We start from the raw sequence: 20,578 nt of genomic DNA on the forward strand, positions 1-20,578 counted from the left end.
CCTGTTCATGCACAAGACTCTCTCTTGGATATTACACCTCAAGTGTAAAGGGTATGTACATATGCGATCTACTTATTTATTTACTGAAACAGGGTCTCATTCTGTCACTCAGGTTGGAAGGCAGTGGTGTGATCACAGTTCACTGCAGCCTCAAACTCCTGGGCTCAAGTGATCCTCCCACTTCAACCTCCTAAAGTGCTAGGATTACAGGTATGAGCCACCTCACCCAGCTAATATTCAACTTCCGATGGTTATGACAAGCTTCTTCTGATGTGGTTATGCCAATTTACTCTTCGACCAGTCATTTAAAAGGTAGCTTGTGGACTGACATCTCCTCCAATACTCAATATTGTCAGACTTGTTAATATTTGCCACTTGTTATCAGTGTAGAATCAATGGAGTTGTCAGCATTATAAACAAGTGTAATCTAAATTAACCAGTATTTTGAAATAAGAAAATGTATTTGATTATAAAAATAACTTTCACTGTAGAAAATTTGTAAATATAGAAAAACACCAAAAGGGAAAAAATAACAGCTATAGTTTATCAAGGTTTAATCTTGCTTTACAATAAAGGAACATTTACCCCATTAAAAGGGCAATCTACAATTGCAATTTATTTAAAACCCCTTGTGAGTGCTCCTTCCAGACCTGACCTACTACTGAACAAAGCCCTACCCAGTCTTAGATTCCCTAAAGTGCCAATGCACCGTTCTAGGAGCCCAGGGAACAATTTACATACTGCAAGATGCTGGCTAAATATCAGAGTTAAAAACTGAAGATGTGTTTTGAAATTCATAACATCTCCCTTATGGGAGGCTCATGTTCTATACAGTGTTTTCAATCTATGCCTCTTTTGATCTGTGAGGAAGGGACTGGAAGTTCTTATTAAACACTTAATAAAAGCACTTCTTTTATTTTTAAATCCATTTTCAGAAACTCCTTTGTAGCATTTTACTTCCTTTCGGCAGCAAGATGCCATTAAAGAGAGCAAAAACAGTCTGCAGAATAACAAGGACACCATGGCTAGGCTGCGGGTAATTGAATAAAGGTGTCCCCCAAGGCACAGAGACTCAGTTTCTAGGGGCACAGTGCATTTTACAAACACTAGCCCAGCATGAACGGAGTCTGCTTACAGCACATCTTCTGGTGACTAAATTTCAAACTTACTGATGTCTAACCATGTGTCAGGCACTGTGTTAGTAAGAATTCAGAAAGAAGGACACAGCATCTACCCTCTAGGGCATCACCATCTGCTTGGAAAGACATACAAACTACATAAATATAAAAATGGAAAGAACAAAATAAGTGCTATTATTAGGTACACAGAGGGGAGCAAAGACCTGATTTGGACCAACAAGGATGGGAATAATTCTGATGAAAGCAGTGTGAAATATAAACAGAGCTCCAAAGGGTGATTAGACTATCTATAGGAAAATATAGCCTATAAAACAAATTCAGGCAGAAGGGAGAAGCGCTTCATTCGCAGAACTAGTCAGTTGTTCATGCAAACATTTCTTAAGCATCTACTATGTTCCTGAGCTGCCCTAGAGACTGGGAACACAAAGAGGTGAACGAAACTAACAACGGAGCTTCTGAAAGCCTTTTCAGAGAAGATAGGAATTTGAAGGATGAAAGAAACCAGTCACAACAAGAGCAGGGGGCAGAACTTTACTTAGAGAAGGAAGCGCATGTGGATAACTCTAAGGTGGGAAAGCCCTTGGTGTAAACTAGGAGGTGAAAGGAGGCCAGGGGGCCACATGGAAATGCTAAGCTGAAGAAGGGTTATAGGTGCTGTTGAAGGGTGGGCAGAGGCTAGATCACACAGGCATACAGGTCAGCATAAGGAAAGTGAGCTGGAGTCTAAAGACCATCAGAAAGTCTGAAGACATTTAAGTGTGTTTGGGGAGCTTTGTGGTGGGTAGGAGGGCAAGGAAACAGAATCCCAAATACATCTTTGAAAGACCACTCTGGCTAATGGGTTTGGAAAGCCATGAGAGGGAGAAGGAGAAGACAGATAAGATAGGAAGTGGTAGCAGTGGTTTAGGATAGAGATGATGGTGACCTGCACTGTGCATGTAGCAGTGGTGACAGAAGTGGATTGATTAAATATGTATTTTTAAAATACTTTAAACATTTGTGATAAAAACATATCATAAAATTTATTCTCGTAACCATTTTAAGTATATGGTAATGTTAACTATATGTATCTTGTGTGCAACAAATCTCAAGAAATTTTTCATCTTATAAAACTGAAGCCCTATATCCATTAAACAACTCCCTTTTACCCCTCCTACCCATCCCCGAGGACCACCATTCTAGTTCCTGTTTCTAAGAGCTTGGCTACTTCAGATACCTCAATGTGAAATAAGCCAATCATACACAAAAAGACAAATATTACCAAATGAAATCATGTAGTATTTGTCTTTGTTTGTGATTGGCTCATTTCACTTAGCATAATGACCTCAAAATTCATCCATGTTGTAGCATGTGACAGGATTTTCTTCTTCCTTTTCTTCCCCCAGTACAGAGTCTCGCTCTGTCACCTAGGCTGGTGTACAGTGGCACGATCACAGCTCACTACAGCCTCGACCTCCCAGGCTCGTGTGATTCCCCTACCTCAGCCTCCTGAGCAGCTGGTGCTATAGGCATATGACTGCATCTGGCTAGTTTTAAAAATTTTTTTGTAGAGACAGGGTCTCACTGTGTTGCCCAGGAAAGTCAGGAACTCATGGGCTCAAGCGATCCTCCTGCCTCGGCCTCTCGAAGTGCTGAGATTATAGGCATGAGCCACCATGCCCAGCTGATTTTCTTCTTTTTTAAGGCTGAGTAATATTCCATTGTATACACCACATTTTTAAAATCTGTTTATCCATAGATGGACTTTTCGGTTGCTCCTACCCCCTGGCTATTATGAGTAGTACTGCAATGAATATGTGTGCCAATATCTCTGAGATCATGTTTTCAATTCTTTTGTGTATACCCAGAAAGGGATTGCTGCATTGTACACTAATTCTATTTTTTAGAGGAATGTCCATACTGTTTTCTATAGCAGCTGCACTATTTTACATTCCCGCCAACAATGCACAAAGGTTCCAATTTTTCCACATCCTGGCCAACACTGGTTATTTTCCATTTTTTTTAAAGTGACCATCCTAATGAGGAAAAAAGTTTCTCATTATGCTGTTGATTTGCATTTCGCTGATGATTAGTAACGCTGAACATCTTTACATATGCTTGTTGCTCATTTGTATACCTCTTTGAAGAAATGTCTACTTAGGTCCTTTGCCCATTTTTAAATTGGATTTTGTTGTTGTTGTTGTTGTTGTTGTTGTTAGGTTGTAGGAGTTTTTATATATTCTGGATATTATCAGATACATGGTTTGCAAATAATTTCTCCCATTCATAGGCTGCCTTTTCAAAATGTTAATTATTTCCTTTGCTGCATAGAAGTTTTCAAGAAGTTTGAAGTAGTCCCTTTTCTCTCCTTTTCTTTTGTTGCCTGTGCTTTTTGTATCATAACCAATAAATTATTGCCAAATCCAATGTCAAGTAGCTTTTCCTCTATGTTTTCTTTTAGGAGTTTTAGACTTTCAAGTCTTACGTTTAGGTCTCTAATCCATTTTGAGTTAATTTTTGTATGTCGTATAAATAAGGGTCCAACGTTTTTCCTTTTGCACGTGGATATCCAGTTTTCCTAACACCATTTATTGAAGAAATTGTTCTCTCCCCATTGTGTTGCCTTTGTACCCTTGTCGAAGATCATTTGACATACACATAAGGGTTTATTTCTGGGCTATTTATTCTATTTCATTGGTTTATATGTCTGTGTTTATGTCAGTATCATATTGTTTTGATAACCGTAACATAGAAATATACATATGTACATATATTTATATATTATAATTATATATATAATATGGACATACATACACACACACACACACACACACACACATACACATATTTATGTACATATATATTTTTTGGAGGCAAAGTCTCAGTTGCCCAGGCTGGAGTGCAGTGGCACCATCTTGGCTCACTGCAACCTCTGCCTTCCAGGTTCAAGCGATTCTCATGCCTCATCCACCCAAGTAGCTGGGATTACAAGTGCATGCCACCACACTCAGCTAATTGTAATAATATTTTGAAATTAGGAAGTCTGATACCTCCAGCTTTTTTTTTTTTTCCTTAAGATTGCCTTAGCTACGTGGGGTCCTCTGAGATTTCAAATGAATTTTAGAATTTTTTTCTATTTCTGTAAAAGTATGCCACCAGGATTTTTTTTTTTTTTTTTTTTTTTAGGTGGAGTCTCACTGCGTTGCCTAGGCTGGAGTGCAGTGACGCGATCTTGGCTCGCTGCAACCTCTGCCTCCTGGGTTCAAGTGATTCTCCCCCTTCAGCCTCCTGAGTAGCTGGGATTACAGGCATACGCCACCTTGCCCAGCTAATTTTGTATATTTAGTAGAGACGAGATTTCACCATGTTGGCCAGGCTGGTCTCGAACTCCTGACTTCAGATGATTCACCCGCCTCTGCCTCCCAAAGTGCTGGGATTACAGGCATGAGCCACTGAGCCCAGCTGCCACTAGGATTTTGCTAGGGATTACACTGAATCTGTAGATCACTTTGGATAGTATGGATGCTTTTTAACAATATTAACTCTTGCAGTCCATGATCATAGGATATCTTCCCATTTATTTGTGTCTTCTTTAATTTCCTTCAGAATTTTCTGTAGTTTTCAGTATATGGGTCTTTCCCTTCCTTGGTTAAGTTTATTCCTGAGTATTTTGTAATTTTTGATGCTTTGGTAAGTGGGATTGTTTTCTGAATTTCCTCTTCAGATTGTTCATTGCTAGTGTATATAAACACACTTGATTTTTGCTCATTGATTTCATATCCTGCAGATTTACTAAATTTGTTTATTAGCTCTAATAGTTTTTTGGTAGAATCTTTCAAGTTTTGTACATATAAGATCATGTCATCTGTGAACAGAGATAATTTTACTCTTCCCTTTTCAATTGGGATATTTATTTCCTTTCCTTATTTAATTGCTCTGGCTAGCACTTCCAGTACTATATATTGAAGATATGACAAAAGAAGGCATCCTTGCCTTGTTCCTGGTCTTACATGAAATATTTTCAAATTATTGCTCATTAGTATGATGTTAGCTGTGGATTTTTCATATATGGCCTTCACTATGTTGAGGTAATTTCCTTTTACTAGCTTGCAGTGTGGTTTTTATCATGAAAGGGTGTTAAATTTTGTCAAATGCTTTTCTGCATCAATTCAAATTATCATGTGTTTTTTGTCCTTCATTCTGTTAATGTGGTGTATTATGCTGATTGATATTCACAGGTGAACCATCCTTATATTCCAAGAGTAAATCCCACATAGTCATGGTGCAGAATCCTTTTAATGTATTATTGAATTCAGTTTGCTGGTATTTTTTGAGGATTTTTGCATCAATTTTCATGATAAATATTGGTCTACAGTTGTTTTACTTGTGGTATCTTTGTCTGATTTTGGCATCATGGTAACTCTGGCCTCATAAAATGAATTTGTAAGGTTCTTTACTATTTAATTTTTAAAACGAATTTGAAAAGGATTGGTGTTAATTCTTCCTTAAATATTTGGTAGAATTCCCCAGTGAATATGGTCCCAAACTTTTCTTTATTGGGAGGTTTCTGGTTACTGATTTAATTTCCTCACTAGTTATAGATCTGTTCAGATATTTTATTTCTTCATGATTCAGTCTTGGTAGGTCATTCAAAATGTATTTTACAGAAATATATTTCTATAAATCTGCAAGATTAATTGATTAGAATGAGGGAAAGAAAAAATAATGGATGATGATTCATTTTTTTGTCTTAAGCAACTAGTTATACGATGGTGCAGGAACCAGGATAAAGATTAAAGTAGAAATGGGGACATTAAAGAGTTAGGCTTTAGGCGTTTTAGACCAGAGGTGCCTGGAAGATATCCAGATATAGATGTTTATTGACAGCTACACATAAAGATCCAGAGCTCAGAGACCCCTGAGCTAGAGTAGAGAGACAGAAATTACAGGGTACATTTAGAGAGCAGAGAAGAAGGCATAGTGGTTGAAATACAGTATTCACCAAGAGACAAGAATGGAAAATAAACCCAGAATACCTTCCTAGAACTAGATCACAGTGACAGGCTCTGACACTGGGGTTTTATTCTCTGTAAAGTCAAATTACAAAAAAGTTTCTTCCCCCTTTTGTATGACAGAATTGTTTATTCATGGCTATTTATTTCTCATTTAAAAGTACTATATGCAAATTCAGCAGTGGAGCCAAGATGGCCGAATAGGAACAGCTCCAGTCTACAGCTCCCAGCAGTGAGTGATGCAGAAGACGGGTGATTTTTGCATTTCCAACTGAGGTACCGGGTTCATCTCACTGGGGAGTGCCAGACAGCAGGTGCAGGACAGTGGGTGCAGCGCACTGTGCGTGAGATGAAGCAGGGCGAGGTATCGCTTCACCAGGGAAGCACAAGGGGTCAGGGAATTCCCTTTCCTAGTCAAAGAAAGGGGTGACAGACGGCACCTGGAAAATCGGGTCACTCCCACCCTCATACTGCGCTCTTCCAATGGGCTTAACAAACGGCACACTAGGAGATTATATCCCGCACCTGGCTCAGAGGGTCCTACACCCATGGAGCCTCGCTCATTGCTAGCACAGCAGTCTGAGATCAAATGCAAGGCGGAAGCGAGGCTGCGGGAGGGGCGCCTGCCATTGCTCAGGCTTGAGTAGGTAAACAAAGTGGCCAGCAAGCTCAAACTGGGTGGAGCCCACCACAGCTCAAGGAGGCCTGCCTGCCTCTGTAGGCTCCACCTCTGGGGGCAGGGCACAGACAAACAAAAGACAGCAATAACCTCTGCAGTCTTAAATGTCCCTGTCTGACAGCTCTGAAGAGAGTAGTAGTTCTCCCAGCACACAGCCTGAGATCTGAGAAAGGGCAGACTGCCTCCTCAAGTGGGTCCCTGATCCCCGAGTAGCCTAACTGGGAGGCACACCCCAGTAGGGGCGGACTGACACCTCACACGGCTGGGTACCCCTCTGAGACAAAACTTCCAGAGGAACGAACAGGCAGCAGCATTTGCGGTTCACCAATATCTGCTCTTCTGCAGCCACCGCTGCTGATACCCAGGCAAACAGGGTCTGGAGTGGACCTCCAGTAAACTCCAACAGACCTGCAGCTGAGGGTCCTGATTGTTAGAAGGAAAACTAACAAACAGAAAGGACATCCACACCAAAAACCCATCTGTATGTCACCATCATCAAAGACCAAAGGTAGATAAAACCACAAAAATGGGGAAAAAACAGAGCAGAAAAACTGGAAACTCTAAAAATCAGAGTGCCTCTCCTCCTCCAAAGCAACGCAGCTCCTCACCAGCAACAGAACACAGCTGGACGGAGAATGACTTTGACGAGTTGAGAGAGGAAGGCTTCAGAAGATCAAACTACTCTGAGCTAAAGAAGGAAGTTCGAACCAATGGTAAAGAAGTTAAAAACTTTGAAAAAAAATTAGATGAATGGATAACTAGAATAATCAATGCAGAGAAGTCCTCAAAGGACCTGATGGAGCTGAAAACCACGGCATGAGAACTACGTGATGAATGCACAAGCCTCAGTAGTCGATGCGATCAACTGGAAGAAAGGGTATCAGTGATGGAAGACGAAATGAATCAAATGAAACGTGAAGAGAAGTTTAGAGAAAAAAGATTAAAAAGAAATGAACAAACACTCCAAGAAATATGGGACTATGTGAAAACACAAAATCTACGTCTGATTGGTGTACCTGAAAGTCATGGGGAGAATGGAACCAAGTTGGAAAACACTCTGCAGGATATTATCCAGGAGAACTTCTCCAATCTAGCAAAGCAGGCCAACATTCAAATTCAGGAAATACAGAAAACTCCACAAAGATACTCCTCAAGAAGAGCAACTCCAAGACACATAATTGTCAGATTCACCAAAGTTGAAATGAAGGAAAAAATGTTAAGGGCAGCCAGAGAGCAAGATCAGGTTACCCACAAAGGGAAGCCCATCAGACTAACAGCTGATCTCTCGACAGAAACTCTACAAGCCAAAAGAGAGTGGGGGCCAATATTCAACATTCTTAAAGAAAAGAATTTTCAACCCAGAATTTCATATCCAGCCAAACTAAGCTTCTTAAGTGAAGGAGAAATAAAATCCTTTACAGACAAGCAAATGCTGACAGATTTTGTCACCACCTGGCCTGCCCTAAAAGAGCTCCTGAAGGAAGCACTAAACATGGAAAGGAACAACTGGTAGCAGTCACTGCAAAATCATGCCAAATTCTAAAGAGCATCAAGGCTAGGAAGAAACTGCATCAACTAACCAGCAAAATAACCAGCTAACATCATAATGACAGGATCAAATTCACACATAACAATATTAACTTTAAATGTAAATGGACTAAATGCTCCAATTAAAAGACACAGACTGGCAAATTGGATATAGAGTCAAGACCCATCAGTGTGCTGTATTCAGGAAACCCATCTCACGTGCAGAGACACACATAGGCTCAAAATAAAAGGATGGAGGAAGATCTACCAAGCAAATGGAAAACAAAAAAAGGCAGGGGTTGTAATCCTAGTCTCTGATAAAACAGACTTTAAACCAGCAAAGATCAAAAGAGACAAAGAAGGCCATTACATAATGGTAAAGGGATAAATTCAACAAGAAGGGCTAACTATCCTAAATATATATGCACCCAATACAGGAGCACCCAGATTCATAAAGCAAGTCCTGAGTGACCTACAAAGAGACTTAGACTCCCACACATTAATAATGAGAGACTTTAACACCCCACTGTCAACATTAGACAGATCAACGAGACAGAAAGTCAACAAGGATACCCAGGAATTGAACTCAGCTCTGCACCAAGCAGACCTAATAGACATCTACAGAACTCTCCACCCCAAATCAACAGAATATACATTTTTTTCAGCACCACACCACACCTATTCCAAAATTGACCACATACTTGGAAGTAAAGCTCTCCTCAGCAAATGTAAAAGATGAGACATGATAAGAAACTGTCTCTCAGACCACAGTGCAATCAAACTAGAACTCAGGATTAAGAATCTCACTCAAAACCGGACAACTACATGGAAACTGAACAACCTGCTCCTGAATGACTACTGGGTACATAACGAAATGAAGGCAGAAATAAAGATGTTCTTTGAAACCAATGAGAACAAAGACACAACATACCAGAATCTCTGGGACGCATTTAAAGCAGTGTGTAGAGGGAAATTTATAGCACTAAATGCCCACAAGAGAAAGCAGGAAAGATCCAAAATTGACACCCTAACATCACAATTAAAAGAACTAGAAAAGCAAGAGCAAACACATTCAAAAGCTAGCAGAAGGCAAGAAATAACTAAAATCAGAGCAGAACTGAAGGTAATAGAGACACAAAAAACCCTTCAAAAAATTAATGAATCCAGGAGCTGGTTTTTTGAAAGGATCAACAAAATTGATAGACCACTAGCAAGACTAATAAAGAAAAGAGAGAAGAATCAAATAGACGCAATAAAAAATGATAAAGGGGATATTACCACCGATCCCACAGAAATACAAACTACCATCAGAGAATACTACAAACACCTCAACACAAATAAGCTAGAAAATCCAGAAGAAATGGATAAATTCCTCAACACATACACCCTCCCAAGACTAAACCAGGAAGAAGTTGAATCTCTGAATAGACCAATAACAGGCTCTGAAATTGTGGCAATAATCAATAGCTTACCAACCAAAAAGAGTCCAGGGCCAGACAGATTCACAGCCGAATTCTACCACAGATACAAGGAGGAACTGGTACCATTCCTTCTGAAACTATTCCAATCAATAGAAAAAGAGGGAATCCTCCCTAACTCATTTTATGAGGCCAGCATCATCCTGATACCAAAGCCTGGCAGAAACACAACAAAAAAAGAGAATTTTAGACCAATATCCTTGATGAACATTGATGCAAAAATCCTCAATAAAATAATGGCAAACCGAATCCAGCAGCACATCAAAAAGCTTATCCACCATGATCAAGTGGGCTTCATCCCTGGGATGCAAGGCTGCTTCGATATACGCAAATCAATAAATGTAATCCAGCATATAAACAGAACCAAAGACAAAAACCACATGATTACCTCAATAGATGCAGAAAAGGCCTTTGACAAAATTCAACAGCCCTTCATGCTAAAAAGCCTCAATAAATTAGGTATTGATGGGACGTATCTCAAAATAATAAGAGCTATTTATGACAGACCCACAGCCAATATCATACTGAATGGGCAAAAACTGGAAGCATTCCCTTTGAAAACTGGCACAAGACAGGGATGCCCTCTCTCACCACTCCTATTCAACATAGTGTTGGAAGTTCTGGCCAGGGCAATCAGGCAGGAGAAGGAAATAAAGGGTATTCAATTAGGAAGAGAGGAAGTCAAATTGTCCCTGTTTGCAGATGACATGATTGCATATCTAGAAAACCCCATTGTCTCAGCCCAAAATCTCCTTAAGCTGATAAGCAACTTCAGCAAAGTCTCAGGATACAAAATCAAGGTACAAAAATCACAAGCATTCTTATACACCAATAACAGACAAACAGAGAGCCAAATCATGAGTGAACTCCCATTCACAATTGCTTCAAAGAGAATAAAATACCTAGGAATCCAACTTACAAGGGATGTGAAGGACCTCTTCAAGGAGAACTACAAACCACTGCTCAAGGAAATAAAAGAGGATACAAACAAATGGAAGAACATTCCATGCTCATGGGTAGGAAGAATCATTATTGTGAAAATGGCCATACTGCCCAAGGTAATTTATAGATTCAATGCCATCCCCATCAAGCTACCAATGACTTTCTTCACAGAATTGGAAAAAACTACTTTAAAGTTCATATGCAACCAAAAAAGAGCCCGCATTGCCAAGTCAATCTTAAGCCAAAAGAACAAAGCTGGAGGCATCACGCTACCTGACATCAAACTATACTACAAGGCTACAGTAACCAAAACAGCATGGTACTGGTAACAAAAAAGAGATATAGATCAATGGAACAGAACAGAGCCCTCAGAAATAATGCCGCATATCTACAACTATCTGATCTTTGACAAACCTGACAAAAACAAGAAATGGGGAAAGGATTCCCTATTTAATAAATGGTGCTGGGAAAACTGGCTAGCCATATGTAGAAAGCTGAAACCGGACCCCTTCCTTACACCTGATACAAAAATTAATTTGAGATGGATTAGAGACTTAAACGTTAGACCTAAAACCATAAAAACCCTAGAAAAAAACCTAGGCAATACCATTCAGGACATAGGCATGGGCAAGGACTTCATGTCTAAAACATCAAAAGCAATGGCAACAAAAGCCAAAATTGACAAATGGGATCTAATTAAACTAAAGAGCTTCTGCACAGCAAAAGAAACTACCATCAGAGTGAACAGGCAACCTACAAAATGGGAAAACATCTTTGCAACCTACTCATCTGACAAAGGGCTAATATCCAGAATCTACAATGAACTCAAACAAATTTACAAGAAAAAAACAAACAACCTCATCAAAAAGTGGGCGAAGGACATGAACAGACACTTCTCAGAAGAAGACATTTATGCAGCCAAAACACACATGAAAAAATGCTCACCATCACTGGCCATCAGAGAAATGCAAATCAAAACCACAATGAGATACCATCTCACACCAGTTAGAATGGCAATCATTAAAAAGTCAGGAAACAACAGGTGCTGGAGAGGATGTGGAGAAATAGGAACACTTTTACACTGTTGGTGGGACTGTAAACTAGTTCAACCATCGTGGAAGTCAGTGTGGCGATTCCTCAGGGATCTAGAACTAGAAATACCATTTGACCCAGCCATCCCATTACTGGGTATATACCCAAAGGACTATAAATCATGCTGCTATAAAGACACATGCACACGTATGTTTATTGCAGCACTATTCACAATAGCAAAGACTTGGAACCAACCCAAATGTCCAACAATGATAGACTGGATTAAGAAAATGTGGCACATATACACCATGGAATACTATGCAGCCATAAAAAATGATGAGTTCATGTCCTTTGTAGGGACATGGATGAAATTGGAAATCATCATTCTCAGTAAACTATCACAAGAACAAAAAACCAAACACCGCATATTCTCACTCATAGGTGGGAATTGAACAATGAGAACACATGGACACAGGAAGGGGAACATCACACTCTGGGGACTGTGGTGGGGTGGGGGGATGGGGGAGGGATAGCATTAGGAGATATACCTAATGCTTAATGACGAGTTACTGGGTGCAGCACACCAGCATGGCACGTGTATACATATGTAACTAACCTGCACATTGTGCACATATACCCTAAAACTTAAAGTATAATAAAATAAAATAAAATAAAAAATAAAAAATAAAAAAATAAAAAATAAATAAACATTTTCAAATGTTTAAAAAAAAAAGAAAATGTGGCACATATACACCATGGAATACTATGCAGCCATAAAAAATGATGAGTTCATGTCCTTTGTAGGGACATGGATGAAGCTGGAAACCATCATTCTCAGCAAACTATCGCAAGGACAAAAAACCACATACCGCATGTTCTCACTCACAGGTGGGAATTGAACAATGAGAACACATGGACACAGGAAGGGGAACATCACACACCGGGGACTGTTGTGGGGTGGTGGGAGGGGAGAAGGATAGCATTAGGAGATATACCTAATGCTAAATGACGAGTTAATGGGTGAGCACACCAACATGGCACATATATACATATGTAACAAACCTGCACGTTGTGCACATGTATCCTAAAAGTTAAAGTATAATAATAATTTAAAAAGTACTATATGCCTAATTGTAAAAAAAAAGTTAAAAATAAGGAAAAGTAAAAAGAATAAAATAACAAGCATCTATAATTCCACCATTCATTTATAATCACCACTAAAATATAGCCTAGTCTCCTTCTGAGAATTTTTCTTTTCATACCCATATTTTATATAATTACAAAATTTAAATTATACTATATACAGTAATTCTATATCCTATTTTTTTCACTTAATATTTTGTCTATGTGATTAAACATTTGGCTATTTGATTAAAAATTCTTTGTAAACATAATTTTAATTGCAACATAACATATTGAATAGATATAAAATAATTTGTAATTCAATTATTGTTGTATATTTAGGTTGTTTTCAATGTCTTCTATAATATATAAACTTAGGACAGATACTAGTATGTACAGATCTTTGCTCCACTTCTATAATAAAGAATTTTGAGATCAAAGGGCATAAACATGTAAAAAGATTTTTTATACTATTGGCAAATTGTTTTTAGAAATGCAAAATCCAGGTATATCCCTACGATATGAGCCTGCTCATTCACTGCATCCTTACTCTCACTGAGCATTATGGTTTTAAAAAATATTTACTAAATTTGTAGATGAAAAATAATACTTCAGTGAAATTTTCTTACTGTTTTCATGAAACTATGAGACAGGAATCGCTCGCACAAACACTCCATTCCAGTAAATTCAAACCATGCCAATAAAGTGTTTAATTTTAATATTATAATCAACAATATGAGTTTAAGCTCACAAAATATAAACAAATCTCTAACAAGATTACTCCAAAGCAACAGGAAAAACCTTATTTCTAGCAGTCTAAGGGGAAGATCTAGGCTACTGACGGCAGCCCAACAAAGTGATGCTGAGTATCAAGCCACATAACCTGCTAGAGATCCTAAGGACTCATTAGAACTTGTTAGCTCTCTGTATAGAGCAGAGGGGAAATGGTTAACATGGGAAACACAAGCAAGTTGCAGTCTTCCCTCTCTCTCTACCTTTGATGACGAGATGAACTATAACTCAAAAGACATTTTTCAATTCAAAAGGCACCTGGAAACAGAATTACTCAACCTCCAGTATCATAGAAAAGAACTGCTTAGCCACATGTATTTAAAGTTCAACCATGACATCCAATGAGGAGCATGGAAGAGTGAGACCAAGGGTAATCCTCTTCTTTCTTCTGGTGAATTTTAATCTAGATATCTGGAAATTTGGATTAGGTGAAATATACTTTTTCATACAGGCTGAGCCCCATGAATGCTTGGTTTAGACTGAGATGACTTGGATGTGGTCCCCACATTGCCATAAGGGAGAGGCCACCTTCACATATGCAGAGGTTTCAAATGGCAGGTGTCATACACCCAAGTACCTTTATAATCTCGGTGGCCAGCAGTAGAAACACGAAAAAGGGAAAGCCAGCAGGGCAGACTCTGGCAGTGCCCATTTCTAATACTATCGAAAGGAGGGAGAGTCTTGGCTTAGGGACACAAAGTCCCATCGGCAAGGCTGACCCCATGATGGACATGTGGTCACCGTGCTCTCTTAGATCCCTGCTGTCCCTCCTCCCACAAGTATTTGAGTGCTCACTCTATAAGGTACTATGCTAGAGATTAGGGATCCTGATGAATAAGGCAGACATAGCCCCTGCTCTCACAGAACTGAAAAAGAGTAAACAACAGAGTATATAAAACCTTTTAATTAAAATTGTAGTAAATGCTTAAATGAAAATGTCGGGTATAATGAGAATGTATCAATGGGCATAAGGGGTAGGGAAACCTATGTTGGGAGTTGTAGAGGCTTCCTTAAGGAGAGAATATTTGAGCTGAGCTCAGAGGATGAGGAGAATTAAGCTGCCAAAGGCTACCCCAGGCAGTATGCACAAAGGTCTTCAGCAGCCCTTGGTGGAGAAGATCTCTCAGATGGTCCTCCTGCCTTCCCTTGTTCAGGTCCCATGCTTCTTGTCAACCTTTCCAACTATCATTTGGTTTCTCATGTAAATATACTTGAAGATAGAGAATGTACATAATACCTGGCATTCTAGTTTGCACAATTTTCTTTGAGCTTGGTTAATGAAAGTTCGCTTCCAAGAGGCAAACCCTCTTTGGGCATGTTAGCAACATCAGTCAGGTTTTCAAACTTAGAAGGCCATACTTTAGAGCTTGCCCTCAGTTCTGGGACAGTAGGGGCTATGTCTCCTTGTTCATCAGGATCCTTAATCTCTATCATAGTACCTTATACAGAGTGAGCACTCAAAATACCTGTGGAAGGAGGGACAGTGGGGGGACTAAGAGAACTTGGCGACTGCATGTCCACCATGGGGTCAGCCTTTTCAATGGGACCTTGTGTCCCTAAACCAAGATTCTCTCTCCCTTTGATAGTGTTAGAAATAAACACTGCCAAAGTCTGCCCTGCTGGCTCTCCTACTTTTGGGTTTCTATTGCTGGCCAGCCATGCCCCTCTAATTCTCACTTTGGACATGCAACACCTTTGGTCAGGTTATAGTCTAATCACACTGGCCTAAATTTCTGTCTGCCGAAGCAGCTTTGTATACCTCTGGTCTAATGTCTAACCTAGTTTATTATGGTCATTTATAATTTCAATCTCAGAGGGCAGCCTTACTTCCAAGTTCTTGGGAGTTACCACCCTGTCAACCCCTGTAATTGCCAAACTGTTGCCTGGGTTGTTAAGGACGGGGATACTTCAGGATGCACAGCAGTCACAGGATAAATAAGATAAGCACGTGTGCAAGTGGCTAAAGCCTGTACCTACGTCATAAAAACAGAAGCTAGAAATGAAATTCTTATATTTGGCTACTTTCTCAAAATATGATATTAATTTTGAAAATTAAAAACAGAACAAGCACTGGCCTGGAAGTCTGGGTGAGATGTAGACTGTTTTGATCCTGGCTCTGACACTAACTTGGCTGTCAGCAAGTCCTATTTCAGTGTTAACTTCTGTTAAATGAAGGGGTTGGACTAGATGACTACTACAGCCCCTTCCAATATTGACATTAAATTATTCAATAATCATTTTTCACCTAAGAACTCTTTCTTCCCCAACTTAATAAGCACCCCAAAGATCAGTCCAGCTGTTGGCAGCAACCACTGCATACTTGGGAAATTTGGGTGAAGCATCTCTAAATAAATCACAGAATTACCTAAGGATTTTCATGATTACAAATGAAATCATTCAGGAGATGAGCAGAGATTCTTGGGACCTGATACAAGCTAACATAGCAGATTCTCTGACACACAGATCTTCCGAACCCTTGGTAATCACTGAATGGAGAACAGACATGCCTGGGAAATCTGGTTACAACCCAGCTCTAAGATACCCTCTTCCTTTGATTTCCCCTAGAAGCAGGGTGCTTGTGGAAATTATTTTTTTCATATGTAAAACAGTCAATCATTATGATAAAATGTTTCCATAAGCTTATACCTTTTACAACCTTTGCAAAAAGCAGTTCCCTTATCTATTCTTCATATTTGAGAGTTCAGCTCCTTTCACCTCACCCCTCAGGCTCACAGATCTGTGCACATATCCTGTCACTGGTACTAAATTACTCTCTCAAATAGGCATTCAGCTATAGTACAAACAAACTCATTATAATTTGTTTATAACAAAAAATAATCTCAGTTTTAATTGGCTGGTATGTTAAATTCAAAGCCATGTTTATGTTTAAACAGTTTACAAATCCTGCTTACAGAATGGGCATGTCTGATAAGGCCCTTCCCCATCTGATGGAAAATCACCAAAAAGAATAAAGACAGACCACTAAGGGGCTTACACTCCAGAGACACATATTTGTTTCTGCTGCAGCAGCTGTGAACAGACTCAGCGCAACCACATGAATTCCAAAAGATTTCTTCTGTTAGCTCAAATAGGATGTTTACAAAAAATAATACCCTGAGATTTATCTGAAAATGGACTTGGGGATGTTTTACTACCTACCTTGAGTAGTGAGACTCCACCCCCAGGGCCTCCCGGACACTGGCAATGTGCTGCTCCAGGGCTGAGCCGGTTGCTGTTGGAAGGGTTGCACTGCTGCTGGCCTGGAAGTCACTTGAGTTTTCCACTGTGTTCTCACCCAGGTAGTGTTCATGAAACTTCACAATTCCTGAAGCAAAACAGGCACAGCCAACATTATACACAATTAGGGTCAGAGAAAGGAGAAGTTGAAGGCAGGGGACAGGAATGCCAATGGTATGTGACTTCTTTGACAAGCATGCCATCCTGCAAACCCTGTGAAAAAATCCTGAAATCCAAGGTCTCAAGAGGGCTTTCTCTATTTTGGTCAGTATCCTTTTCACAGCTTTTACCATTAGGTGTGGTGCTTGAAACCAGGGAATTCAAGATACAGCCTCAGAAGCTCCTGGAATTATGACTACTTCATATGTGTTTCAAAACAGATGCTTCTTAGAAGCACCAACTAGGGAAAGTCTCCTTTCAGGAACAGTGCATGAGTATGCCAAGATATATTCCTTATAGAAACTGAAATCCCAAAGAAAACTATAATTGGCCAAGTGGGAATTGTGTTCCAACAGAGCTTTCATTTCACAAAAGCAAATTATAATAAATATGTAGTATAAAGGCCAGATAAAAACATTTTAAACCATTTTTAAATAAGACTAACTGGTCAATGGTCATTAACGAATTAAAGGAGCAAAAAATGATGGGTGCATGAAATTGAGGCAGTCCACAGTGGTTTTCTGGCGATAAATAGGATATATTCTCAAATGGTAATGAGGTGTGTCAGCTCTGGAAAACGCCGGTCCTCTCTGATTGGATTAGCGCCCCCAGTGAAAGCTTCAGAGCCTCATTAAGAGCAAAAAGGAACGGGAAAAGAAACAATAGGAGCCTCATTATACATGGCTCATTATTACAGGAATTCAGATATACCACCTGTCAAATCATGTCCCCAAGATGTAACAACCACAGAGAGAAGGAGTTTGATACCTCCCAGTCATCAACTGTGTCCTCACGAGTATCAGTACCACTCTGGGAGCTGGGATCCACAAAGATTCCACTGTAGCCAACATTTATTAACCAAGTCACTGTAAAAATCACAATTTAAAACCTTTAGCATTAAAAAGGTCAGCGGTAAGAACATTCTTTGTGGAAAGCCCATAAAGAACATGGAACTAAAGGGAAAAAATTATTAAAAGCAATGCCGAGGCATAGAATGTGTACACACAAATGCTCAGAGCCTAAAAGCATCTGGGAGCTGTCATCCAGCCATCATTTTTTTTTTTAAATCAAAGGCATAGAAACATAATCAAGAAAATCTTGTCAATTCTCACTGGCAGTTAAAGTTTTTGAAACTGGCTTACAGATATTCAAGAAGCTCATTCTTTAAGATTACCAATTATAAGATCCACTTCCCCAGTCAATAAACTCTAATTGGATCTGGTGTGTCTCCAACTTGGTAAAGCCATCAGCATTTTATTATGCAAAAAATACGGCCCTAACAGCTAATTAGTGTTTCTGTATTTAGTGAAACTGTTACAGCCTGAACATTTAATGCTGATTTAATCAAAGGAGATTTTTACTTCTGAAATAGATTTACAGCAGAACTGGTTAAAAATGGGTTCTGTTAAACTCAGAAATTTCAAGCATAAGACTTATTTACAACCTGTGATAGAGTTGCCATTATCATTTTAGTCTCTTTAAGTTTGCCATGACAAAGGGTCACAATTATTAAACCATGTCTAGAAAGAATTCGTTAGGACTTGCAGTCATCACTTTATTAGCTAATGAACAACAGCTGCCTACACACAGGGCTGCTAGTGAAATTAATTCTTCTGCTTTTAGTCTTCCTTGATAAATGCTTCCACATTCAACAGTGAGGAGCAGCAATTTCTTGGGGGAATGAGAAAGCTGGGATGTCTTATTAACTGAATGCCCCACCACGGCATATCCACTGCGGCTGAGGTTTTGCTAAAATCTGACATCAGTTCCCTAGTATGATCTATGATAATGCACCTATTCCACCTCTATTCATTAGACTTCCACAGGTCTAGTCTTCTAATTGCCCTGTTCCCACAGAAAGAGATCTTACCTGTCCCAGGAGCCAGCAGCCAGCTATACAGATAGCCTGCAGCCAGGGAATAGTAAAGCACTAGTCCCCTCTGGCCATTTACCATCTCTAAGATCTGATCAATAGTGACTGGGGAGTAGGGGTCGGAGTCTTGTTGTCCTGTTTGTCGTTCCACCAGAAGATCAGCAAATGCCCTTGTCCGTCCCCTTTCTGCCACAGCCAGGGCTTCATCATGATGGCCTAGGAGACAAAGAGATATGCCGAGGAGTCCATAGTGAGTGTGCTTACTTAGAGAGGCCTATCAGGGACGGCCATCAAATCCTGGGCAGAAACCTCACTGCCTCTACTCTCCAATATGTGACAGAATCTCAGTCACACTGCTTCAGATTCAATTCCCTGCCTCAGATGGTGGGTACAGTGTCCTGCATGACTGATTCCACACTACCCTAAGCCATCAGACCTTCGCCTGTCTTGCAGCCAGCGCCACAAGAGAGCTGATCCAATTCAGTGCACTTGTCCTTAGCCCTGCTCCATCTCTGCTCCACCTCCTGAGTTGCTCCCTAACCTGGCTTTTTTTTTTTTTAACCTCCTGCCTGGCTTCTGACACCAGATTTATTGGTGTCACTTGGCTCTCTACGTGTCTTTTTTTTTTTTTTTTTTTTTTGAGACAGGGTCTCACTCTGTCTCCCAGGCTGGAATATAGTGGCATGATCTCAGTTCACTGCAATCTTCGCCCCCTGGGTTCAAGCGATTCTCCTGCCTCAACTTCCCAAGTAGCTGGGATTACAGGCACGGGCCACCATTCCTGGCTAATTTTCGTATTTTTAGTAGAGACAGGGTTTCGCCATGTTGGCCAGGCTGGTCTCAAACTCCTGGCCTCAAGTGATCCACCCGCCTCAGCCTCACAAGCTGTCTATGCATCTTCTGACTCTCTCTCCTCCCTCCATGCAGCCCCTCTATGCATAACATTGTCCAGCCTTATTCATTTCTCTCCAAATTATACCTCCATCCCTTTACGCATGCCAGTCCCTCTCCTGGGCGTGCCCTTTTCCCTTTCACTGGCCTTGTCTCGAGAAGAGGGATGCTAACAGGTGTCCTGCCTATCGCAAAGGGCTATTTTAAAGATTAAATGAAGCACTACATGTAAAGATGGCTGGCAGGCCTACTTACATCACCACATGTATGACAGGTAGTAGCAATGTTGTTGGAGCTGATGTCTCATTCCATTCTGGGCTCCAACACACTTTTTTCCTTATCCCCATGGGCAAAGAGTTTAACCTTTCAGGTCTCTAGTTCTTTAAAATTGCTTCTCTATCTCAAGCTTTTCCCATCTTTTAATCGAATTTTGAATCCCACTTTCCTTAAGGAACTGGTCTATAATCTAGTTTAAAAGCTAATGTACCAATATGAAAGCACAAAAAAAGTAAAGGAATTGTTTATAAGTGCTGAAGGAACACAATGCAGAGGATTTACTTGTGTCATAAATGTAAATATGGAAGAGTTACTATAACCAGAGTCCAAAGAAAGCAGACAGAAGCAGACCAGATGCTGCAGCTGTGACAGCACTTCAAGGATGCCTTGCTTCCTGCAGTTTGGGTATCAGAAGCAAGTGGAGATTTGTATGTGTGTAT

The 20,578-nt window shown here is 39.9% G+C and overlaps 1 protein-coding gene across 8 annotated transcripts in view; it reads right to left on the minus strand.

The window, feature by feature from the left end:
- TTC28 (tetratricopeptide repeat domain 28) overlaps nucleotides 1-20,578 on the minus strand; it is a 718,078-nt gene that overhangs the window by 98,851 nt on the left and 598,649 nt on the right. For all 8 annotated transcript variants that reach the window (XM_055374084.2, XM_019018517.4, XM_055374083.2 and 5 more), the window contains 2 exons: nucleotides 18,969-19,187; nucleotides 16,862-17,027 (listed from right to left, as the gene is read on the minus strand). In XM_055374084.2, coding sequence (XP_055230059.1) covers nucleotides 16,862-17,027; nucleotides 18,969-19,187 — 385 coding nt within the window. The remainder of the gene's footprint in view (nucleotides 1-16,861; nucleotides 17,028-18,968; nucleotides 19,188-20,578) is intronic.

This window comes from Gorilla gorilla, chromosome 23 (assembly GCF_029281585.2).
Source record: "Gorilla gorilla gorilla isolate KB3781 chromosome 23, NHGRI_mGorGor1-v2.1_pri, whole genome shotgun sequence".
NCBI classification, from domain to species: domain Eukaryota; kingdom Metazoa; phylum Chordata; class Mammalia; order Primates; family Hominidae; genus Gorilla; species Gorilla gorilla.